This window comes from Sturnus vulgaris, chromosome 3, assembly GCF_052056855.1.
Source record: "Sturnus vulgaris isolate bStuVul1 chromosome 3, bStuVul1.hap1, whole genome shotgun sequence".
Lineage (NCBI taxonomy): Eukaryota > Metazoa > Chordata > Aves > Passeriformes > Sturnidae > Sturnus > Sturnus vulgaris.
In genome coordinates, this window is record NC_142245.1 from 47,997,150 (window position 1) to 48,018,707 (window position 21,558).

General features: G+C 35.5%; 1 protein-coding gene across 2 annotated transcripts in view; it reads left to right on the forward strand.

The window, feature by feature from the left end:
* The window catches only part of FMN2 (formin 2), a 153,999-nt gene that overhangs the window by 124,749 nt on the left and 7,692 nt on the right, over window positions 1-21,558 (forward strand). For both annotated transcript variants that reach the window (XM_088161548.1, XM_088161549.1), the window contains one exon: window positions 10,984-11,133. In XM_088161548.1, coding sequence (XP_088017674.1) covers window positions 10,984-11,133 — 150 coding nt within the window. The remainder of the gene's footprint in view (window positions 1-10,983; window positions 11,134-21,558) is intronic.

The following is a 21,558-nucleotide window of genomic DNA, read 5'->3' on the forward strand; positions in this document are numbered from 1 at the left end:
AGAACTTGGGGAGGAACAAAGGTTTACACCTGCTTATGAGTTGACAAGTTGATGACATTTAGAGAAATAGCAGACAGTATGGTACAATGGCACTGCTGAAAAGCAACACCTCGAAATGTAGCACCTAAGTCTGGTAATCCTTTAAAACATTAAATGTTCCTCCCACCTCGCTACCCTCCACACAATGTTTTGGATTGTTTCCAAAAGTGAACTGTAAAGTTAAAGTGAAAATTGAGTTAATGATACAAATAAACTGGTGAAAAGCTTAGAATGGAAGAGGTATGTAGTTAAAAAAAAAAAACAAAAAAAAAAACAGGAGAAAACTTTTAACTGAAAGGCAAGAATATGCTATTGGAGTCTGTCTTTCACTACTCTCTGGCCATTCATCTATTGTTGGTTGCTTCACTGTTATGTCTATTTCTCAATGTGTGGCTCCCAGCGTGTAGGCTGGAATTGCTAAGGGTAATACATTTCAGACCGTAGGTATACATTAGTTGGATCAGCAAAAAGTAAATACTTGCTGAGCAGAGGAAATGTGTATAGAAGAAGCTTACAGTCTGTTAAACAGTTTGGATCATTCTAGTTTAGTATCCTGTCTCTGACAAAATATCAGGACCAGTAGATATGCAGTAATGGAAACTTAGCCAGCAGTTTAGTTATGTCAGAAAGTCTCTTCTAAAATATGGAGATGAAGTCCTTGTCCTTTTCTGAAAATATTTGTCAAGTCCTTAAGCATTTGGATGATTGATTTTTGCCTGTAAGAGCATTATCTTTTCTTTTGAAGATTTTTGGCCTACTTGCTTTGAAAAATAATTTTATTTTATTGGTTTGAAATGAGTTTGCATTTAATGGCATTCAATGCTAGCATGAACAAATGGTAATATAACTCCTAACAGACTGGGGTACAATTCAGAGATCTAATATTCTGCAATGTAAACTGATTTTTATGCAACTTATTCTAAAGTTCATGTGGAGGGTTATTCTTAGATCTTACAGTAAAAGATAAAGGATGTTAGTTTAAGATGCAACTACAGTTCCACGGCTAAATAGCATTGACAACAGTACAGCTAACACCCTGATAACAATATAGTTAACATAACTTGGGTCTGATCAACCCCAAACTAATGATATGGCATCTGCATGAGGATTAAAAAAAGAGAAAAGCATAAAAGAACCATGTAGCTAATAAAATTAGTGGGAAAAAATACATGAATTAAAGTATTTCAACGTGTCACATTCTGTTTGGCTTCCAGTTTATGTTCAGCAGGTGGTTTCACTGAGTAGCCCTCAAAAATTCAAGATATTCCTCTTGAGCTGTTGCAGCTGAAGTAAAATGCTTGTCTGCGTGTGTGTATGTGTGATTAGCTCCAGTGCCTCCCCCTTGTGCATCAGCTTCTGATTATGTTCAGCAGGACTTTTCTTTCATCATATTGTCTACCTGAGCTGTTTGCTTAGATTGTTTCCTAAGACCTTCTAGTCAGTGTTTGCATTTGCAAGGACTGTGACTTAAATGTGGATAACGTGTCTCTTTTACTCTCTTACGCTGATTTGCCATGGGAGTAGTTCCTTTCTTTTTGCTGGATGTTACAATTTACTTGAAGTATTACAATAGTATGTTGCTGTTGTCATATATATGCAAATAGAGAAGCAGAACGTCAGGGATGGGATTTAATTAGGTCAAAACTGCTGTATTAACTCATCTGGGAACTATCCAGTAATAATCTGTGCAATATAGGTCATTCCTTCCATAACAATTTCCAGCTGATGGAAGGCTGCCATCCACAAGCCAATCCACAATGTAGGGATTGCTTCAGCCTAATGCTGAAACTCTGCTGTGCTTCTCATCTATGGAGATTAGGTGACTAGAGAAAAAAGCATTGTCCCTTTGCTCTTCCTCAGTTTGTTCCTCAGCCTCATTGCCTTGTTTCTTGACTGCTTTAACGAGCTAGTTCAGAAACAGCTTTACTAGGCCAGATCTCTTCTGTACTGCGTCTTAAAGGAGGGCTTCTCATGAGATAACCTCACCCACTTGTTTTCTCAGTTGCTGCGTGAAAGATAGCTCTACCTTAGTCTGTGGAGGAAGTAAAACTTCCTGCTTCACCCTAAAGAAAACAATTAGGGCGTTGTCACTCCAGACCAGAAACACCGTGAAGCCTCCTTGGAAGGGATGGGAACAGCTCCTCTAGAAGTGAGATAGTTTTCTCAGGCCAAAGGAATATTGTTTGTCTAGCTTTACTTGGATGTGTGAATATTGATGATCCAGAATTGATACGGTTATTTAATACAGTATTTCTATTAATTCCAGTGGCTGCCACCTTTTCATTTAGACAATCCTTATAGAAAATGCTGCTCATTTTCTGTACTCAGCTACACAAAGATTCTTTCACTTCTATGAAGAGAATATATTGGGATAACTTGAGACTTGAATCTCAAGTGCTTAAACTTTGAAAAATGCAAACCAACCTGACAGTTCATCAATACAGATTTTAAAGTCTTTCAATTTCCCTTCATGGGATTTTGTTCTAATTGACTCTAAGAATATGAAGGCCCCCATGAACAGTTCCGTTTTCAGCAAAGAATTGAAGTCTTCTATTCATAGTTATGCTGGCCATGATGATATGAGATGTATGTTAAGGAGAGAGTTCTTTCAGACTGAATTAGGTAAAAATGCTCTCCAGAGCAACCACAAAGGGCTAAGGTGAAACTTCATCAAATGACCTTTAAACTGCTAGGATGTTCTGTAATACCCAAGTATTTCAGACCACTTCTATTCTATAAAGAATACCATTTCAAAGAAGAGAAACTGAAACTTAAATTGGCTTGAGCACCAAAATAGAAATAATTTAGGCCAAAAAAACCCCTGTGCAATCATTTCATTTGCTGGATTTAGAGTGCATTTTTGTCAATGTACATATATAAAATTTTATCTATGCTGAATCATACTCTTAGAGATGAGTTAATCTTATATGTATCTGAAATTTTGTAAAGCATGTGTGTGGTTTCCATCTAGGTATCTAAATAATCTGCTCTAGATTTAAGAAAAATTATTTCATTATATAATAGTTATTATTTTCTTAAATAACCCTGACTTTGCTTCTTCATTAATTTCAGTTATAAAAATGAGCCACACCATGGGAGCAGGCAAATTACAAGACTGAGGCTGAAATCAATAAATTTAAACATCATAAGCTTCTAACACAGTGCACAACAGTTCTGCACTACTTCCATGTGCAATTATAACCTCTTTAAGTAATAATGGTTGCTTAGAAATGAACATAAGGAGTGTTAATAGAAAGATCTGAAGTCAAGTTGGGCTTTCATATGAGGCTTTTAGCTGTTTCTTACAGAACTTAGGCCAGCAGCTTTTGTGTCAGACCACTGCTGTTGAAATTCATTCTACCACTGTATTCTGTGTCTAACAGCACCGTGTTAGTTCTTGAAGTTCAACCAGTCAAGGGTTATTTAATATCTTTGAAGCTCACATGTTTGTCTTTTTAAGAGAGAAAAATAGTTTTCTCTTGGATATGTTACTGGGCCTGACTCTCCAGTGCACAAAATTATATGGTATTGTTTTACACGTGCTCATATTGCCTGTGTCTAGCTTAGCACAGAGCTAACCATATGTCTGGAGCAGCTTAGCTGGCAGGCATGGGCATGATATCCATGCTAACATGAATTAAAAGCATTAACATTAAAGTCCAAGATGGAGAGCATATACATTTATGCAAAGTATTCAGGTAACAGTGGGTTGCAGCTAACACCAATGCATCTAGAGAACTTTAACTACCTCAAGCCAAGGTTTTGTGAGAAAGTTTGAACTGATATAAAACTGTCATTTCAAACTTATATTGAAAAAGCACATGCAACTTAAAAATGCATTTGAAGAATCACTCTACAAAATGCTTGATTTTAATTTTTTTTGTGGAGCGGCCTGTTAGAATGCAAATGTCAGAATAAAAAAAAAAGACAAAGTTAGTTCCGTTTCTAGTGTATTATCTCAATTAATATTTTATTCTGAATAATATTCTTGAATGGAAATACAATCTTTAAATATTCACAGCAGAATTTAGGTTCACATAAACCCGTTACTGGGTGAGATGTAGCTGACAAATGCTTTGCACATGATATAATGAAGGTAGCAAAAATACCTCTAGCCTACGTTTCCTGACCTTTGATTTTCAAATGGCTGGAATCTGACTCAATATATGCAGAATGTCTTTTTCAGCACATTATTTTTTTTGTCACCAGAAAAGTTCTGTTCGCCAAGATAGCTCACTCATGATAAAATTTAGCACTGAATCATATGCCACCTTGGATAAAAGATGGTATTGTTATATGACTGGAGCACTTGTTTACATCAGAATAATGCAAAAAATCCTGGAATCAACCCAAACCCATCCCAAACATATAGAGAAACCAAGTTGTAGCCTATTGTTTTAAAGTTGAATGAGAATAAAAATACAAATTAAAAAATAATTAAACCAGTGAAAGAAGATCTTGCAGAATGCTTTTTTTAATGTAGTATTAACTGTGATCCCTGATAGCCTAATATTTCCAGAACGTATAAGCAACAAGAATTGATTAGGCAAATTTCATCATACCCAACAAATGTACTTTAATCTGGATAAAAATATTTTCTAAAATAAAGATTTTGAAAGTTTCAGTGCTCACATTTGCCTTTCAACACAAGTATGATTTAATTTAGTTATGGCCATTTTATTGTGCTGTTTTGCAACCTGCTGTTATGAGGCACTTTGTTCCTAAAAGACAGGAGTAAAGAAATACTCTCCCATTGAATTAAGTAAATAGAAGGGTCTGGAATAACAGTTTAAATTGAAGTTGAAATGGCCATCTGATATGTGAAGGGTTTATTCACTGTTAACACTATGAGATCATCATTCTTCCTAAAATTTTATTTTTCCCAAAATGTTCAAGTGCAAAGCTGTAGTCCTAATACCTATTGAATTTAACAGTCTGTACTATGTAACAGCATTCAGTTACAGGGTCTGTTGCCTTTAGTATAAAATATGGAAGTTCTGCATTCATGTTACTAATAATTAAGTACAACTGATTATACTGATCATTGTAGATGATCATTAAATTAGTAATGCATTCCTACTAGTCGGAGGGAGGATGTTAAAATTCTCATGAACAAGATAGACTGGCCTGTCAAAACACAATTTTCTGTTCTTAATATTGGATATTTTTTGTTGAGCTTTTGTTGGGAGAAAAAAAATGGTGCTTCAAAGGTATAGGAATTTTTTTTTTTGCTGGTACTGAAGCTGCTAATTTTCATATGGTTGAAGCAATAAAAAAGTTTCTCTTTTATATGAATTTATAGGAGGCAAGGGATCAAGCATGAGGGAGATGACTTAGGATTCAAAACATTGCAAAAGTTTGGCAGGTTTTTTTTAGAGGAAAGGAAAAATCTCTTGAGAGCTTTGTTTTCTAAGGAACAATATTACAAAATACATAGTTACACAATAAAAATTGGCAAATAAGAGAAGAGATTAATGATTCTGGCAGCTAATTTAAGCTGGCATATTATCTCAACTTTCTTTTTAATATAAGAAAGTTACTTTTCTTCCTTTGTAAAAATAAGAAATTTCTTACCAGCATTTAGGTATTATATATCTTGAATAAACCTATACTTGTTTTTTACATTTTTCTACTTAAAATTATGCAGAACAACAGACAGCACTGAGGAAAGGAATTTATAATTTTTTTTAAAAGAAAAGAAAAGGTGAAGAAAATGAGGTAAAGTTATAGTGCAGAGAAGGACCCTCAACAAAATACATCAACAGAAAATTACAGCCTTCATAGAATGCTCTGCATATAAACTTTCCTAACAGTCTTGTGCTAATCATCAGGATGCTGATGCTCTTTTATTTTACATAATTTTGTGTGACCATGTTGCACTGTTGGTATTCTGTCTGAAGATTAATTCTTGCTTTTGGATGTCGAATACACTAAGAAAATAGATACAAAGCCTTGGCCTCTTTATAAAACAAACGAGATACTGAGATGGTGATTCAAATTATTAGCATCCAGGAAGCAAATACTATTACCTATATATTGTACTCACCTTCTATATGTAGCCAACAATTCAGAATCAACACACTGAATGAGTTTACATGCCCATCAACCCAGTTTGGCTTTAAATAAGACTTATGTCAGATTTGAAGTAGTAGGAGGCACATATAGTGTCTTCTTTTCCTTTTACCTTCTTTCTTTTGGTAGAATGTTCTTATTTCTAAATTTTATTTGTGAGTTTAATAGAACTGAAAGGTGCTTTGGTAATTTCAGCCTGATTTAGAACTGCTTCTGAAACACAGCAGCTTCACAGAAGTAACAGGTTACACCATTTACAATAACTGTTCTTAATCTCTTATGTACGTAAGTGATGCTTAGAGATTCATAAAGCCAAAACAGGCAAGAATATCCATGTTCAAACTTCAACCAAAATACGTAGTCTGTTAAACGGTGCAGAATAGAAACACTTTTCTCTGCTTTTAAATCCACATTGGAGCAAATCTTTACCCTTGCAGGTGATTTCGTTTGCTGCATGGGGAAACCAGATACATGTGTGTTTGTGCATGTGTTCAGCATTTCTCAGAAAGGTCAGCCAGGGCGTGTCTGTACCTGTGGTTACTTTGCTATTTGTTTGGACAAGGAAGCCAGATCAAATAATGCTGAGATGAAACTACTGCTGTTTTAGTATTGTTGATTTGCTTTTTTACATGTTTATAAACCAACCACTGCATCCCATACATCAGGCTTGGGTTGGAATTGTTCTCTGCAATATTTTGCCAGCTGTTTGCAGAATGGAATGGGAAAAAAAAGCTGAATAATCCATAGCTGCTCTTAAGATATTCCTAATGGATCAGGTCTATTAGCTAGTATTGCTGTCAATGAGCCATTTGCAATGTGAATAACTTCTTTTTCATATGATTAAATTGGTTTGGCTGTTAGTACGTCTGTTCCTTTCTTCCCTCCAAATAGAAAAATCACTTTCATAGACTCATAGTGGTACTCAAGGGAACACACATAAAAGTCCAGTGATTCATTCATCAAATTTCCACGTTTGAGTAAGTAGTGAGTTCATACATCAGTCTGAAGTGATTTTTATTGAATTACCCAAAAACTTGAACTAAAGACATTAGAAGACAAGAAAGGAAGAAAAGGAACTATCTTTCCTGATCTTATTTCCTTCCTTACTTGTCAGAGAGATGAGCAACTCTTCCATTTTTTTGAGAAAAGTGATATTATTTAATTCTCCTTCAGGTCCAGCATAAGGGATATGAAACCCAGTCTGAAACCTGTTTAAATATTTCTGGCTTTTGCCATGTCAGGGTAAGACGGTAATGTGAACATCACTGTCATATTTTAAATCATGCTTGAAAAGTCAGGCTGTTAGAAGCAAAGGCAGTGACCTCCTTTACCTCTTTTAATCCCTGAAACTAAGTTGCATGCCCTTCTTTCCCTCTTCCATGACTCAAAGATCTTCTCTAATGCACATTCTTTTCCTCTAAGACTCTCAGAGTATGGATAAGTATGAACCTTTCCACTTGAGAAATGGACACTAAACAAGCTTTGCAGTACTTGTTTCAAAATAAATATTTAATCTTGCATATGAAAAGGTGAAATGAAATTCAGATGAGTCAGGTCAGATGAGTTTCTCAGGGTTGTATGATGCATAAATTAACTTGAATATAGGAACAAAAGGCTTTTGATAGCTAGTCCCTTACTTGATTCAAAATATCTGTGATGCACAGTTAGGAATAGTAACAATGGTATTTGCAGATATTTTGTTTCAAAATCGGCTAAAGAGTGAACAGGAAAATTTGTATGACTTGTCCCAGGGAAAAGCACCAGAGATATTTAAGGCATTTTTTGCCTGACTGAAGTCTGACAGGATTGTATCTAGTCTTGGGGCTATGGGAATGTCATCAAAATTTCTCTTTGTATTTAAAATGCATGTCCCCTCCTGGAATTAGCCTTGAGATATGTCTAGTTTGACATATGTAAACATTTCCAAATCAGATATTTAAAGACCATGGAAACAGAGAGGATTTATTGCTGTCCATGTTTTATTATTTGATGCATTTGGATTGGCTTTATTTGCTTTGTCTTTCATGTGTGAATTATGCCATTTTGTCTTGTACTACAAAAATGACAGCATCAAATGTATAGCAAGCAGGTTTCCATATGTCTTCTAAATGAACTCTAAGAGAGTTTAATGCTAAAGAAGGGTAGACCTCTCTGGTTGGAAAAAAAATATGAGAACTGGCTTGAGTGTTTGATCTGCATGTATAGAAAAAATTATTTGATTTGTGGAGATTTGTGCCCTGAAGTATTATTGTGTTGCAGCTGATGTCTTATGCATTGTTACTGGGCATTAGAAAGGTGTGACATACTAACAATGACAACCTGCTATGCTGCTGCTGTTTCACATTTCACAGACAGTTAATTTTCCTTACCTCCCAAACTAACTGCTAGGGAGTCAAGCAACCTGTATGAGCATTTCTGTGCTTTCTGTAAACCTAGTAATTATGTTACAGCTGTTAGACACAGCTGTATGAATGTGCAAGTTTGCAATGGTTATACAAGTAGTCTTCAGGGAGGTTTTCAGTCACCAGATTAAAAACACTGGTTATCTCCTCCTACTCTCAGAGGATAGTTGGAATAATTGAAAAATAATGAAAGTCTTTGCATCTCTAATAGATATTAGTGCTATTTATCTTTTTTTTTTAATTGAACTTTCTCTTATACAGTATGAATTTAATTTTGTTTGGTTTCCTGTTTCTTGGGATATTTTCCTGTGATGGAATTCTAGCTCATTATCTCATATATTAATGGATTACTTGGGATGGCCATTCACCGTCAAATTCTTTTCTTATCTTTGTCATTTGCAAAATGTTTTGAACACATTTCTCAAAACAAGGTTTCTTATATGAAATTCTGTCTTGCTCTGTTTTGTAAATCATTAATGGACTTCTTTCAAAGAGCTTCTTAAAATATAAGCCATTGACTCAAATGATACCTCAAGATTTCTCTCTTGTTCTTTATTCCTCATGTTCTTCCAAAAATATTCTCCGTTCATTCTGAAAATTCAAATGAGCCTTTGATATGACTTCCCCACTAGCCAGCTTGCAGAGCTGTCAGTCTGAGGGAAGAGACTGGGAGAAAAAATACCTCCCTGATAACATTTGCAGTCTTGAAAAATTTGGAATTATGTGATAATATGAAGAAGTTTAAAACAGGACAGCTGACTGCAATGTCAGGGATATTCTTTTTGAGTGATTCTGTGAAATCAGAGGATTGATAATAAATATCTTTCCCAATATAAAACTGTGGGGAAAATGTAAATAAGCAAACGGGATTATTTTAACCAATAGTATTAATAATTAATAAATAATTTGAAAAAAATACCCAAATCAAACCCACAACAGAACCCAGCAAAAAATAAAAAAGGCATTTTATTGGCTAAGCACTGAGTTACAGAGCAGAGTGCCATGATAGGCTGAGAGAGCTGAAGAAATGACATGATCATATAAGGTGGCTTTTGAGTAACGTCATGGGTTTAAAAATGAGTATGTTTTCTATTTCTTATGTGCTACATCTTTGTTGTGCAACATCTTCAGTTTGCTTCAGCAGATGGAAAAATTAATTGCAAATTAGGAGAAAATATGTGATGTAAAATTTCATTGGTAAATTGATGTTAAATTTTTAAGATGCAGCCTTTTTTATTCAGCAGTATGATATGCAGATGATTATTTTTCAGGTTGGGCAGAACAACTGGAATGTTCAGGTTTGAGAATTAGGGTAAACATTTCCTTGAACAATTTGTGAGCATGAGAGACCCTTCTGAATGGTTGAATCTTTGTATGTTATATTCATCGTCATAATCCATGAATGAAGTTATGTGACTAAAACTACATCTCCATCCATTTAGCTGGAATTGGATTTTTCCCCATAGTTAGAGTGATTAAAACTGTGATGTATGATTCAGAGAAAATTATCATTGGCGTCAATGAATAGTAATAGATCAGTGAACAAAGCGCCTACAATTATATTTCAAGCGAGATTTTTCTGTTGCATTTTTCATAAAATAAGCAATTCTCCAGTGGCTTGCATGATGTCAAGAAAACATTCTTAAAATCTCCAGTATTTACAAAATGTACAGTGAAAAGAACAAAATGGAATAATAATTAATCAAGCAATATTTAAAAAAAATAACTATTCTGTACCTTCCTGTAACATTCCTGAAATAAAATTCAAACTCAGAAATACATTAAATTTTAGTTGCAGTCACAATCCTCACTCAGTGTGGGAAATGTGACCTTTGCATTTCAAGAGTAGCTTTTGCTCGAGGAGTAGCTTGTGGGATTGCTACACTAGTTGTACTCTTGCTGTGCTCAGAAGGGATTGTTGGATTGTTCTGGTAGAGTCACAATGGGCACCGGTTTTCTAGCACAGCTGCTCCTGGGCCAAGTTTTCTGTTGCGTCATTTCTTGTTTAGTACAAAGCAGGTTTGAGTTTTAATATTTCTGTGTAGTCTTCAGCCTAAGCTATTGTGTTGTAGCACAGATCTAATAGAACTTGAAGTTTATTTACAGTCCTTTATGGTCTTTGACTCTGTGTTTTGAAAACATCTTTAAACACAACAGAAAAGGAGTATATGGATGGGTGTGGATATCTGGATTTGCAGGGCTGTGGACAGTGTGTTCATTTTAGCTTTTGAAATGGAAAATACTTTGGTCAAAACTAGAAACTGTGATAAATCCCAGATCCAAACTTTACTGAAGAATCATCTTACATTGTGTACCTACTTGTATATGAAGAGCTCAGAAGTGTTATGTTTTTATATTCTTTTATTTTAGATCTCCTATCAAGAATAATTAAATGCTGTGTCAGTGTCAAGTAAAAAAGAGATACAACAGTGGGTATTGAAGCATTTGCTATTTCTGCTTTCTTTGACAGCTTTTTGGAAACCACAGCCTATTTCTGTATGAAACCAAAAATGGGCGAGAAGGAGGTGTCCCCACATTCTTTCTTCAGTATTTGGCATGAATTCAGTTCTGACTTCAAAGACTTCTGGAAGAAGGAAAACAAACTTATTCTTCAAGAAAGGTACATTTGTTTGTTTGTTCAAAGGCTTTTCTCAAAGAATGTTATTGGGAGCAATCGCACAGAAACCAGTCAGCCACACTTCATTAGCACACAACCTATTGAAAGCCTTTTGGAGTTTTTTCAGGTTTTGTTTTTTTAACAGATCATGACACCCACACCCACCACCCACAGCCCCCCAGTCATCCTAATTTTTGAATGGGATTTTAATACCAGCTTGTGCTAAAGTCTTTTGAGTCCATCACCTGAACAGTGTTTTTGGCAGAGCATGGAACTACTATGCTACTATGAATCCAAGGAATGGAAAACTTGTTTTAGGCCTGAAAGTTGATTAAAGATTTTCACCAGCAGCATATTTAGTCAAAGAAAGGCAAGGCATTAAGACATGGCATATTGTAAACATTTTTTTGACAATGCTGGGAAAAAGGAAGACAGAAGGAATAAGTCAATTAGCCCTGTGCTAAAAAAAGACTCAGACTGAATCGTATTGCAAATCACAGCCCAGGTGTTGGGGCACACAAAGGCAAGTGTGGTATAACATGGCATAAAGAAATGAGACAGTAGCTTTGAAAAATCAGCCATGGTGTCTGGTTCATGTTTTAGAAGAATTAAGTCTGTACTCATCTGCATGCAGATAGTCCATTGTGTTCACAAAGATTATGCCAAGAATTAATCAGTTTTTTAAAAAGTAATAAATGTCATATAAGGAAAAATTAAATTCAAACATGTAAATTCTAAGCATTGTTATATAATCCTACAACTGTTAGCAGCTTGAGTTGAAGCTACATCTGAGCCTAGACATTGATGGGGTTGAAGCTTTACATTCATTAAATTATTGACTTCAGCCTGTTATTAGGTAAATTGACAAGAAAAGGCTCTTTTTCCAAGTGTACTCATCCTATGTAATTTTCACAGACATCTGACTACTGATTTAGAAAGTTACTGAAGCATCTATATAGTCAATGTATATATATAGTCGAGTATATCATACATATTTGCTGTAAGTGGGTACATTTGGAACAAGAAGTCTCAGTGAAAAAACCTGGATTCTGCTACTATAGCAAAAGCATGGTGCAAATGTTAACACAGTACAGCAGATCTCTGGAGATCTATTTCATATTACTGATTGTCTGAATTAATTTTATGTAATTAAGTATATCTTTTGAAACTGATTTGACAGTTAAATATCTTTGGTTTCCTGTGCAGGGATTTAGCTGCCTAGTTAATACAGGTTTATTTAGTCTTCCATATTTTATGGAAAAGGATTTAAGAAACGTGTCCTTTTATTTTAAAATACTAAGCTATTTTTCTTTATAAAAAAACAAAAATCCTCCAGAGGATTCTCACTGCAAAATAGTTTTCTTTAAAAGACATTAACTAAATTAGCACAAAACTTCTTCCTCCTTCAATATCTAAAGCTTAAGAGAAGAATAGGATTGAGATAGGATCATTTGACCCTCTTTGAGTTCAATGTATGTGTATACTAAGAGAATGTGTTGAAGCAGCAGGGAAAAAACGCTGTCTGCGAGCTTGTCCCTTCTAGGGCAAGGGTGGTTTTAGCCCAAAAGGAACTGAACATGTATAACCTACAAAATGTCTGTAGGGGCAAGATGTGACAGGGAAGGAAAAGGACAGTGAGAAGGACTAGAGTAGGAAAAGAAACTGGGAGATCCCTTGGAGAACAGCAGGGAGACTATTGTTCAAACCCAGACTCAGAACTGATGGGTTGAAGGAGGCTTTCACTCTGTAACTTCAGTCCAGGAAGTTACTGAGATTAGAACTAAAAATAATACATCTTGAGAATTACAAGTAGATTTTTGGGTTTGAATTTCAGCTGTTACTTGCCTCATTGAGTTTCAATCTTCTTCTCTACTGAATTTGTTCAGGTGAGGCAGGGTTCAGACTTTGGGGACCTTTGATGTCTTGGTTGTGCTCAACTCTGAGATCTTTGATGCTGCTGTGTCAGGTCTAGCACAGTCAAGCTCTCTTCATGGCATTTTAGGAATTAGAATGTTTTGGCCAAATTGGCAGTAAGAGTAACAGTTTTTCAAGTAAGACATATAATTTTCCCAAAAATTAAGAATCTTCTTTGGTTAAACAACTGACTTATCAAAGTCTTTGCACAGAAAATACTTTGTCTCAATCATATTTCAGCCTGATATCTGAAGTTGTCTTTTAGGCTTTTTTTCTTGATTTCGTATTTCTCTCTGTTAATAAAAGACAAGATGGTGTGTTGTGAAGGTGTCTTGGTATTGAGAAGTCCAAGGGGAAAAATCTCAATGGAAAAATACATGTGCTGCCCAGAGGTATAAGAATGTACATCGTGATGATTTTCAAAATCTCAGCCTAGATCAAGAGATTTGTAGGTGACAAAAATCTGTAAACTGCCTATTGCCACTGAAATATAAATAATTATTTCAAGAAAGTAGATTTTTCCCAGGCAATTTTCTTGGATTTTTTTTCTGCTGATAAAGTTGAGGAGAAACTTTCTGTAATTGTTCATTGGCAGCAAAATCAGGGGAGAGATACGGTGAGACTTTTTCAAAGACTCTGGAATGCCACCTTGGTGAGCTATTGACCAGGTTTCTGCTTCATGAAACGTACTTTATTTACAATAATTATTTATAAAATGTAAAACTTTATTCCCTTGTCTTTTTTAGTTCGATCATCTTTATCAACCCCTGGTTGGTTTGGGTTTTTCTAAAATAGTTTGTATCCCAGTTTCCATATGGACTACTAATAGTGGCTGTTCCTTATTTAGTCTATGCAAATATGTGCTTACAATAATTTAACTCCTTAATCTTATTGCTTTACAATAGTTTAACTACAGGATTTTCATAGATGGTATTACGAAAGGTGGTGCTATATTTTGCTACTGATATGTTAAGCGTGTATGTTCTAAAGAAGGTAGTCAGGCAGTTCTTATTTTAAACACTTTTCACTTGGCATTTCAACTTGCCTATTGGTTTGCCAGGCATTTATATGCAAAACATAAACATTGAAATGTCAGAATTTATATTTCCTTATGAGAAGATGAGAAAAGAAAAATGGTTCAAAGTTAAAAACAATTAATTTTTATGACGTTTTCTATTGCTTTTGCTCTTTTCTCACTTGAAGTAAAGCAGAACTGGAAAATACCATCTATAGGGAAAATTATGCATGATAAATTTTAAAATACAGTAGAAATAAAAAGAAAAATGCACCTGAAAATTAAAGTAAAAACATAGGTCTGCCAAGAGGCTTTCTGAGAAGTATTATTTTTTGTGGTCACACTCCAGTTAAGGCTAACTAAATCATTCCATTAGAAATTGATATTGGGTTGTTTATAAAGTTTTTGATGATATTTTGTGGAGATTGACATTTCTGATTATATCCTTTTAAGTGAAAATTTTCAAATATTACTCCTTTCTGATCAAGCAACTTTTGAAAAATCCAAAACAAACAAAAAGCCTGCCAAAAAAAAAAATAAAAGGCAGAAAAGCACACACACACAAAAAAGGAAAGCCATAATCAAACTTAATGGGGCATGTTTTGAGTTTTTACAGTTGTGTTGTTGTCATTGTCCTTTGAATATATTTATAACACGTCAGTTGTAGTCTGTGGTTTTCATTCAGACTTTGCAAACTCTTGAAAGATTTACTGTCAGTATAGCCTGCATTTTGTGCTTAATCAGCAAGAAAGACTAGAAGAGCACACATTTTCCCTAATATTTTTTTATGCTGTTTGAAAAGAGAGAGTATGATTTTGGACTTCACAAGCTTCCTGTTCAGCACTCTTAATATCTATACATGAATTTGAGGTGTTGCATACCCACAGATGCACGTTGCTCTCTGAATATACTCAGACAATTCACAGCTGCAGTAACAGCTGTGCAAAAGTCTCCCCTTCTTAGGAAAACTCTTAGGCAATCAGACCACCAATCTACAAATGCCTGGCTTTCCCTCCTGTTTTGAAAAGGTGTCTTTTACAAGCTGACCTATCAATGTATTAACCCTTTTCTCGTTTATCTTTCTTTTGCTTCTAAAAATGTTTTTTCATGTTTCTGAGTTAGATGTAGTCAATTTTAAGTGCTCTATTCCAGTCTAGCACTTCTGTGAGAGCAAGAAGTATTTTTATTTTTCTTGACATCCACCAAAGGCCTGCAGAATTGTTGCCCAGACACTACCATTTTCCTACAATCAAGAAAAGATATCCTGTCCTAAGAATGAAGGATAAAAAGAGCTCATGAAGCAACGTCCCAAGAGGGAAATCTTGAAATGTTCTAAAAAATTAAAAAGTTAAGCAACTGCTGGTCATGGAAATAAAATATAAAAATACAGTTATTTATCAGAAAATCTCATATTGCTATGGACAGCAATGATTAATATTTAGGACTACATCTTTTCTTTATGGTCGTTAAATACACCCTGGCTCATTACAGTAGCAAAAAAAGCAGTCAGTCCTTTAGGAAATTTTAAGTTTTTAAGTTGCATTGCTGTCAAATGTTAGCATCAATATCCTCAGGTCATAGATACCAGTTCAGACCTTACTAGAAACAGATCAGTGATGTGGCAGGAACTGGTATGCAGGACTGCAGCTCCACCTTCCCTTTCTCTGGGTGCCAGTGACGTGTTTACCTTGTCAGTCCTCTCCAGCTCTGGATGTGTTTCCCTCTCTTCACACTGTTAGCTGTTCTAGAGGGCTTGTGCAACTTGGCAGATTTACCTTATATTAGTTGAATTTCTAGATGGGAGAGCTGGAGGAGGAAGGAGCAAGGGGCAGGTATAGGTGCCCTGTACACGTAGGTATAAGGTATACAAAGGCCCTTGCCTTTACCAAGAGTTGTGTTGCTGAACAGAGGCTGTGTCAGGGACACCAGCAGAGGAGAGTTCATAAGCAGGATCAACACGATGGTAAAATTCTGTAAGTCCCTGATATCTTGCATCACACTAAGCTTGAGAATTTCTTTTGGCTGACTTTATTCAACCCTTTAACTCCCATGATAAATCTTTGACACATTAAAAATAATCTATAAACTCAGAAAAATGCACTCATCTCTCAAATGCAGAAGTTGCCCATTCCCGTAAGAATAGCAGTTAAGCTGGCACCTGGTGTGTCACACTGTGTATATCTAGATGAAAGGGAGATTCCTGGCCAGCATGTCTCCACAGCTCATTGATCTCCCTCCGCAGAAAGACTGGTATGTCTCCCTACAGACTCCTCGGCAGGATGATTTAAAACTTGCTGTTGAGCAATTTAAAGTCTGGCATGGGATATCTGTACGTTGCACAGTGAGGAGCATATTGGTAAGCTGCCACTTCTGCTTGCAGAGGAGGGCATTAAATCCCATAGCACGAGCAATGTCCTCTTAGAGTAATTTAAGGGATATTTTTTTAACGCTTATAATATGAACCAGTGAGCCAGACTTGAGAGTGAGAAGTCGAGGGACATGGGAATAGGTACTTGCAAAGAAATGCAGAGATGGAAGAAAAGAGAAGAAAAATGTATATGGAGTTGCAACATGAGAGGGAAATGATGAACATGTGGAGTATGTTTAGAGGGGTCACATTTTGCTTGGCATGCTCCTGTAATGCCAACTAAAAACTCCAAGGGTTATGTTAGTGAGTAGTCATGGGCAGATACATTTGCTGAGTCTGTTAGAAGCTTTAATCTCAATGTGTTTGTTATACTCTAACCAACTGAGCTGCATGCTGGTAGGCATGGGTTTACAACTCAGTTATAATGACATTTCAAAACAGAAGTCAGTTTTATATGACATTAAACTGAACAATTACATGGATCTTCCGTTTTTGGGAGTATTTCAAAATTGTTAACCTTAATAGCTTTCTGGTCAGAATATACTATTATGGGCCCTGGAAAACCTACTTTAATAAGCCTAAACACACCAAAGATTCAGCAGCTAGCTGTGAGGCACTACCTTGCAAAGACACTGTTTGCTGTCCAGATAAGAGAGTTTGCTCAACATGTATGGTTTGTTTTCTTCTTCCTTGTGCATTTTTTGGCGATTAGTCTTTTTTTTTTTTTTTTTTTTTTTTTTTTTAATTAATGCATCATCATACTTTGCTTTCAGGGAGGTAAACAGAACTTTCATTTCTTAGCACTGCTTTTTAGGGAAAAGTTAGTGGAAAAAAAAGCATTTGGAGATCCATTTCTCAGTCTGGATTTTTGGTGAAAAATCCTTTTGAATACCTTAATGTAATATTTTTAAGCAATCCTGTGTTTTATAAGACAGGAAAGATATTCCCATTTGCAGCTGTGGGCCAACTGGTGCTTACAAAATAGTAAACTTAAACAAAGTGAAGGATCTAGTAAAAACTAGTTCCAAATGCGTTATATTTCCTAATTTTTGTGACTTGTGTGAGGTTGGATTCCAGAATGGCCTCCACGTAAACAGCAAAGGGTTCTTCAGTAATATGCATCTGGTGATGGTGTTGTATCATGCTGGCACACTATGTTGCATCCTAGTATGTGTGTTTTGCATGAAAAGAAGGTAGCTACAAATCATAATTTCATAATGAAATTTAAAGACTCTTTTCATGGTTGTAATGTCAGACTGGGTGTGATAGCCAAAGCTGTACTGATAGGATAGGATACCATTATTCCTACCATGTGGTGATCATTTTTATCTTTATTTAACCTTTCCTGATTCACCACCTCTTGAATAAAGAATGACAATTTTCTATGATAAAAACAGGGGCTACATATTCAATAGATACTTGCATATTGGTGAATATAATTCTATAATTAAAAATTTTAAAGAGAACTCTTGTCAGACACCACACTTTTTATACTTATTAGTGGTTTTATTCCCAGGCAAAATTATCACTTTGGCATTTGAGGTGCAATAAAGCATTGTAATGTTTTACAAATGAGCAGCATTTGTCATTAAACATTAGTTCCCAAATGTTTGAAATGTTCCCAAAACCTACTGTAACCCAGACTGATCCTGAACTACTGAAGATGTGAATTTCTTTGCTCTCCAGAATTTTTCTAAACCAGTGCATGGAGCTGGCACAATGGCAGCATCCATTAAGTGTAAGTGCATGGCTCTGGGCACGTTTTATGCTATCAGTATAGGAAATAGTCTAATATCAGGAGGTTTTCTTACATATTTGAGAAGAATCTTACTGTGTCTGCAGTCATTTTTCAGTTGTTACATAATTAAGGATGGGCACGTCTTACCTCATGCAGCAAAGTTCAAGGCCTCTTACTTTCCCATCTCCTTCACTGAAGATCTCTAAATGTTGTGGCTCTCCAGCTGACTTCAGCTTTTTTGTTTTCTCTTTGCTGATCCCTTGTATTCACTCAATTCTCATATTTGCTTGTACTACCAATCTGGTAGCTATCAATTATCCAGTGTAGTAGCCCCAACACACCCAGTACAGCAACTCTTCTGTCCAGGGTGTGTTTCCATATTCTCTTTAAGAATCGTCTTCTCCATGTAGTCTGTTTAGTGAGACTTTTCTTATCCTTTCCTACACTTTGGGTTGTTTGCCTGTTTTTACCCCGCCTGGTGCTTAAAAATGTTTTACAGATAACACAGAGTTCACACTTCTGTAACTCATGAGCTTCTTTTGCTTGCTGATTATGTTACCAGTTTTACCTCACTTCTAGTCGTCTTCTTTTTCCTTATCATCTCCTGTTGAATTTCCTAACCAAATATCCCAAATGTAGCCAGCTTCTTTGAGAGCAACCTGGCTTCAGTTCCAAGACAAACAGTGGAAGGTGATGACTATCTTTTCTTAGAGTAATTTCAATCTTGATATGTAAAGTCTGTAGAAAAGTGACTTCCATCTTTCCTGAAGGTAGCCAGGTAGAGCCTGAAATACTGACCACTCTGACAATTTAATTACAAAGGTCATTGAATGTATTTAATTTATTTGAGTGGGGATTTGTATGTTTGCATTTTATTAGAAACATAGCCATTCTTGAACAGTTCAATTTTTAAATTTCATTCCATTTTCAATGTGAAATCCTCTTTAATGTTAAAATTATAGTCTTTAAATCATGTTTTACAAAGTATTATCTTTATTTGATTTGTTCAAATCTGTATATCTCTTCACAGATAAGAGCAGAACTCCTAGATCACCAAGAGTATGATTGCCAGAGAGAACCAAATACTAAATACTTCTAAAGTGAAATACTTTGAGAATATTTTCAGGTGTTTGGTGAAGCGCAGTGAGACTGTAAATGGGAAAGTTTAATTTTCATTTTAGTTGGCCTCGAAGTTTTATTTTAGGCCCATTTTACGTGATTCACACTAAAAATTATGAAATGTATTCCTCAACATCTACTATTGACAGAGGAGGTATCTTATTCAGGGTCCTGCTACAGATTATTTTTTATGTTAAGTGGCCAGATTAAAACATTTTAATCTATTTGTCTGTGATCCTCGGAGTAAAATTATGATTAATCACTGTGTCTTTGCAACAGCCACTGCCTCATAGTCTTTGAATTAACCATGCAAGGAGCTGGCAGGGATGTCAGGATAGTCTAATACATTATCTCTCTGTTGGTAGGCTAAGGTTAGGTTTCATCAGTTTGTTTGAGGGGACCAGGTACATTGCAATGTGTTTCTTATCTGTATAAAGTCTTTGCAGTCAGTTACTGAATCATATCTGTGTCATCGCTTCAACCCTATTGGCATGAAAGTAAAAGGTCTACATTTTTTTTATTCTACTTTTATATTGGAAATTGTAATTTTCCATCCTGGGTTTTATGTTTTGGTTTCTCTCTTAGCAAAAATATTTGTAATATTTTAGTCAAGAAATAAAATATAGGAATATTGCCTTGGAAGAATTTACAGAGAGAGAGTTTTAAAGTTTTCTGCCTTTGAAATCTGAAAGATATTTGGCATTTGATAATTTAGTGAAGGATTTTTTTATTTGTTTTTATATGTAAAGGTATTATAAACAAGTTAAGTCAATCTTCAACCCAGATAAAGCTACATAAAATATTTTGGCAACACTCCTTTTATTTAACTGATAATAAGCACTTAGTAGTATAAAAAGTATTGACCTCAGCCTTGTTTTGTGTTAAAAAATGCAGAATATCTGCAGAAAAATATCTTTTGGGTTTCGTGAACTAAACTGTCACCCACAAAAGTAATATCTGTCTGAGTTTATCATGGAAGTTTTTGTGAGCAGCTCGGCTATGTAAGGCATAACTTTCCAGTGCTCTCACTGTGATTACATTTGTCATGTCATAGTGCTCACTAGTGAAGTGTAAGGCGACCAAGCCTAGATGGAGCCAGTAGGAAATGAATCTGTCTGCCACCGATACTTCAGACAAAATTATTAATGTTTAGTGGCAGGGAAGTGGCTACCCCTTCAATGGATTGAATGATGACAGAAAGTCTCAAAGCTTTGATAAGGTTGTGGCCAGGCTGGCTTTTGGTCTAGAAGGTAGATAAAAACACTCTTTTAGGTTTTTAAGCATGTCTGGTTTCTTTTTCCTGTGTGCATGCTGAAGTGTAACTTGCTTATTCATCTTACAGGCTGTCTTTAAACTTAATCATAGTTTTTGTAAGTTTGTCTCACAATAAATATGAGGTACAAGGAGGTGATAGTGTTGGAGGAAAGTTTTTATTGTGATGGAAATAAGCAACTACTTCTTTTGTTACAGGTGACAATTGGTAGACTCAATCTTATCAAGTAGCAGATTTCAGGACTATATTCTTAGGCTCTGTAAGTCACTGGCTATTCATTCCCTTGTAGATTTTTTGTTTAATTTTTTTTTTAACTGATCCACTGCTTGCCCAGTGTTGTAAGTTCCCAACATGTTTTCTTATAGTTGGGGCTATTTGGAAGTATATTCTTTCTGAAATACTGCAAGAAATGCTTTAGCTAAATTTAAGGAGATTCAAGTGATGAACCATCTTAATAAGTATTTCTAGAATCTGCTCTGGGCCTGTATAACTCTGCTCTTCAGATTACTACAGTGAGAGTTAATCAACTCTCTGGCTCTCTAGGCTGGGAAGACTAGTTTTTGTAGGATTATTTTCTCAATATTTCTCAATTATTTTCTAAGACAAAAATCAAGAAACTACTTGGGAAAAGAGGCAAAAATTGCTAACAGTAACACAGGCTGATGTTACCTTTTCTGTCAAACTCCTATGCTCACTTTGGTGCCAGAATTGACATAACATGGGACAGGGGTTGATAGTAAATGAACCAAAGTCAATTTGGTGAAATAAAGTGAGTTTGAAAAGTGGTTGAAAAAAATGAAGTGGGATTGTTTGAGCATCAGTTCAGCAAAGTTTAACACAATGCAAACTTGCAAGTCATTCCCACCATACTAATCAAGTTGAGGGTTCTACCTGGCTTCTTCAAGAGCACACCATGTCCTTTCCACCTCCATCTTCCTCTCCCACATCATGTCTTGAAGATCTGTCCTGCTTCTGGGAATTTGGTTGCCATTGAGAGTGAT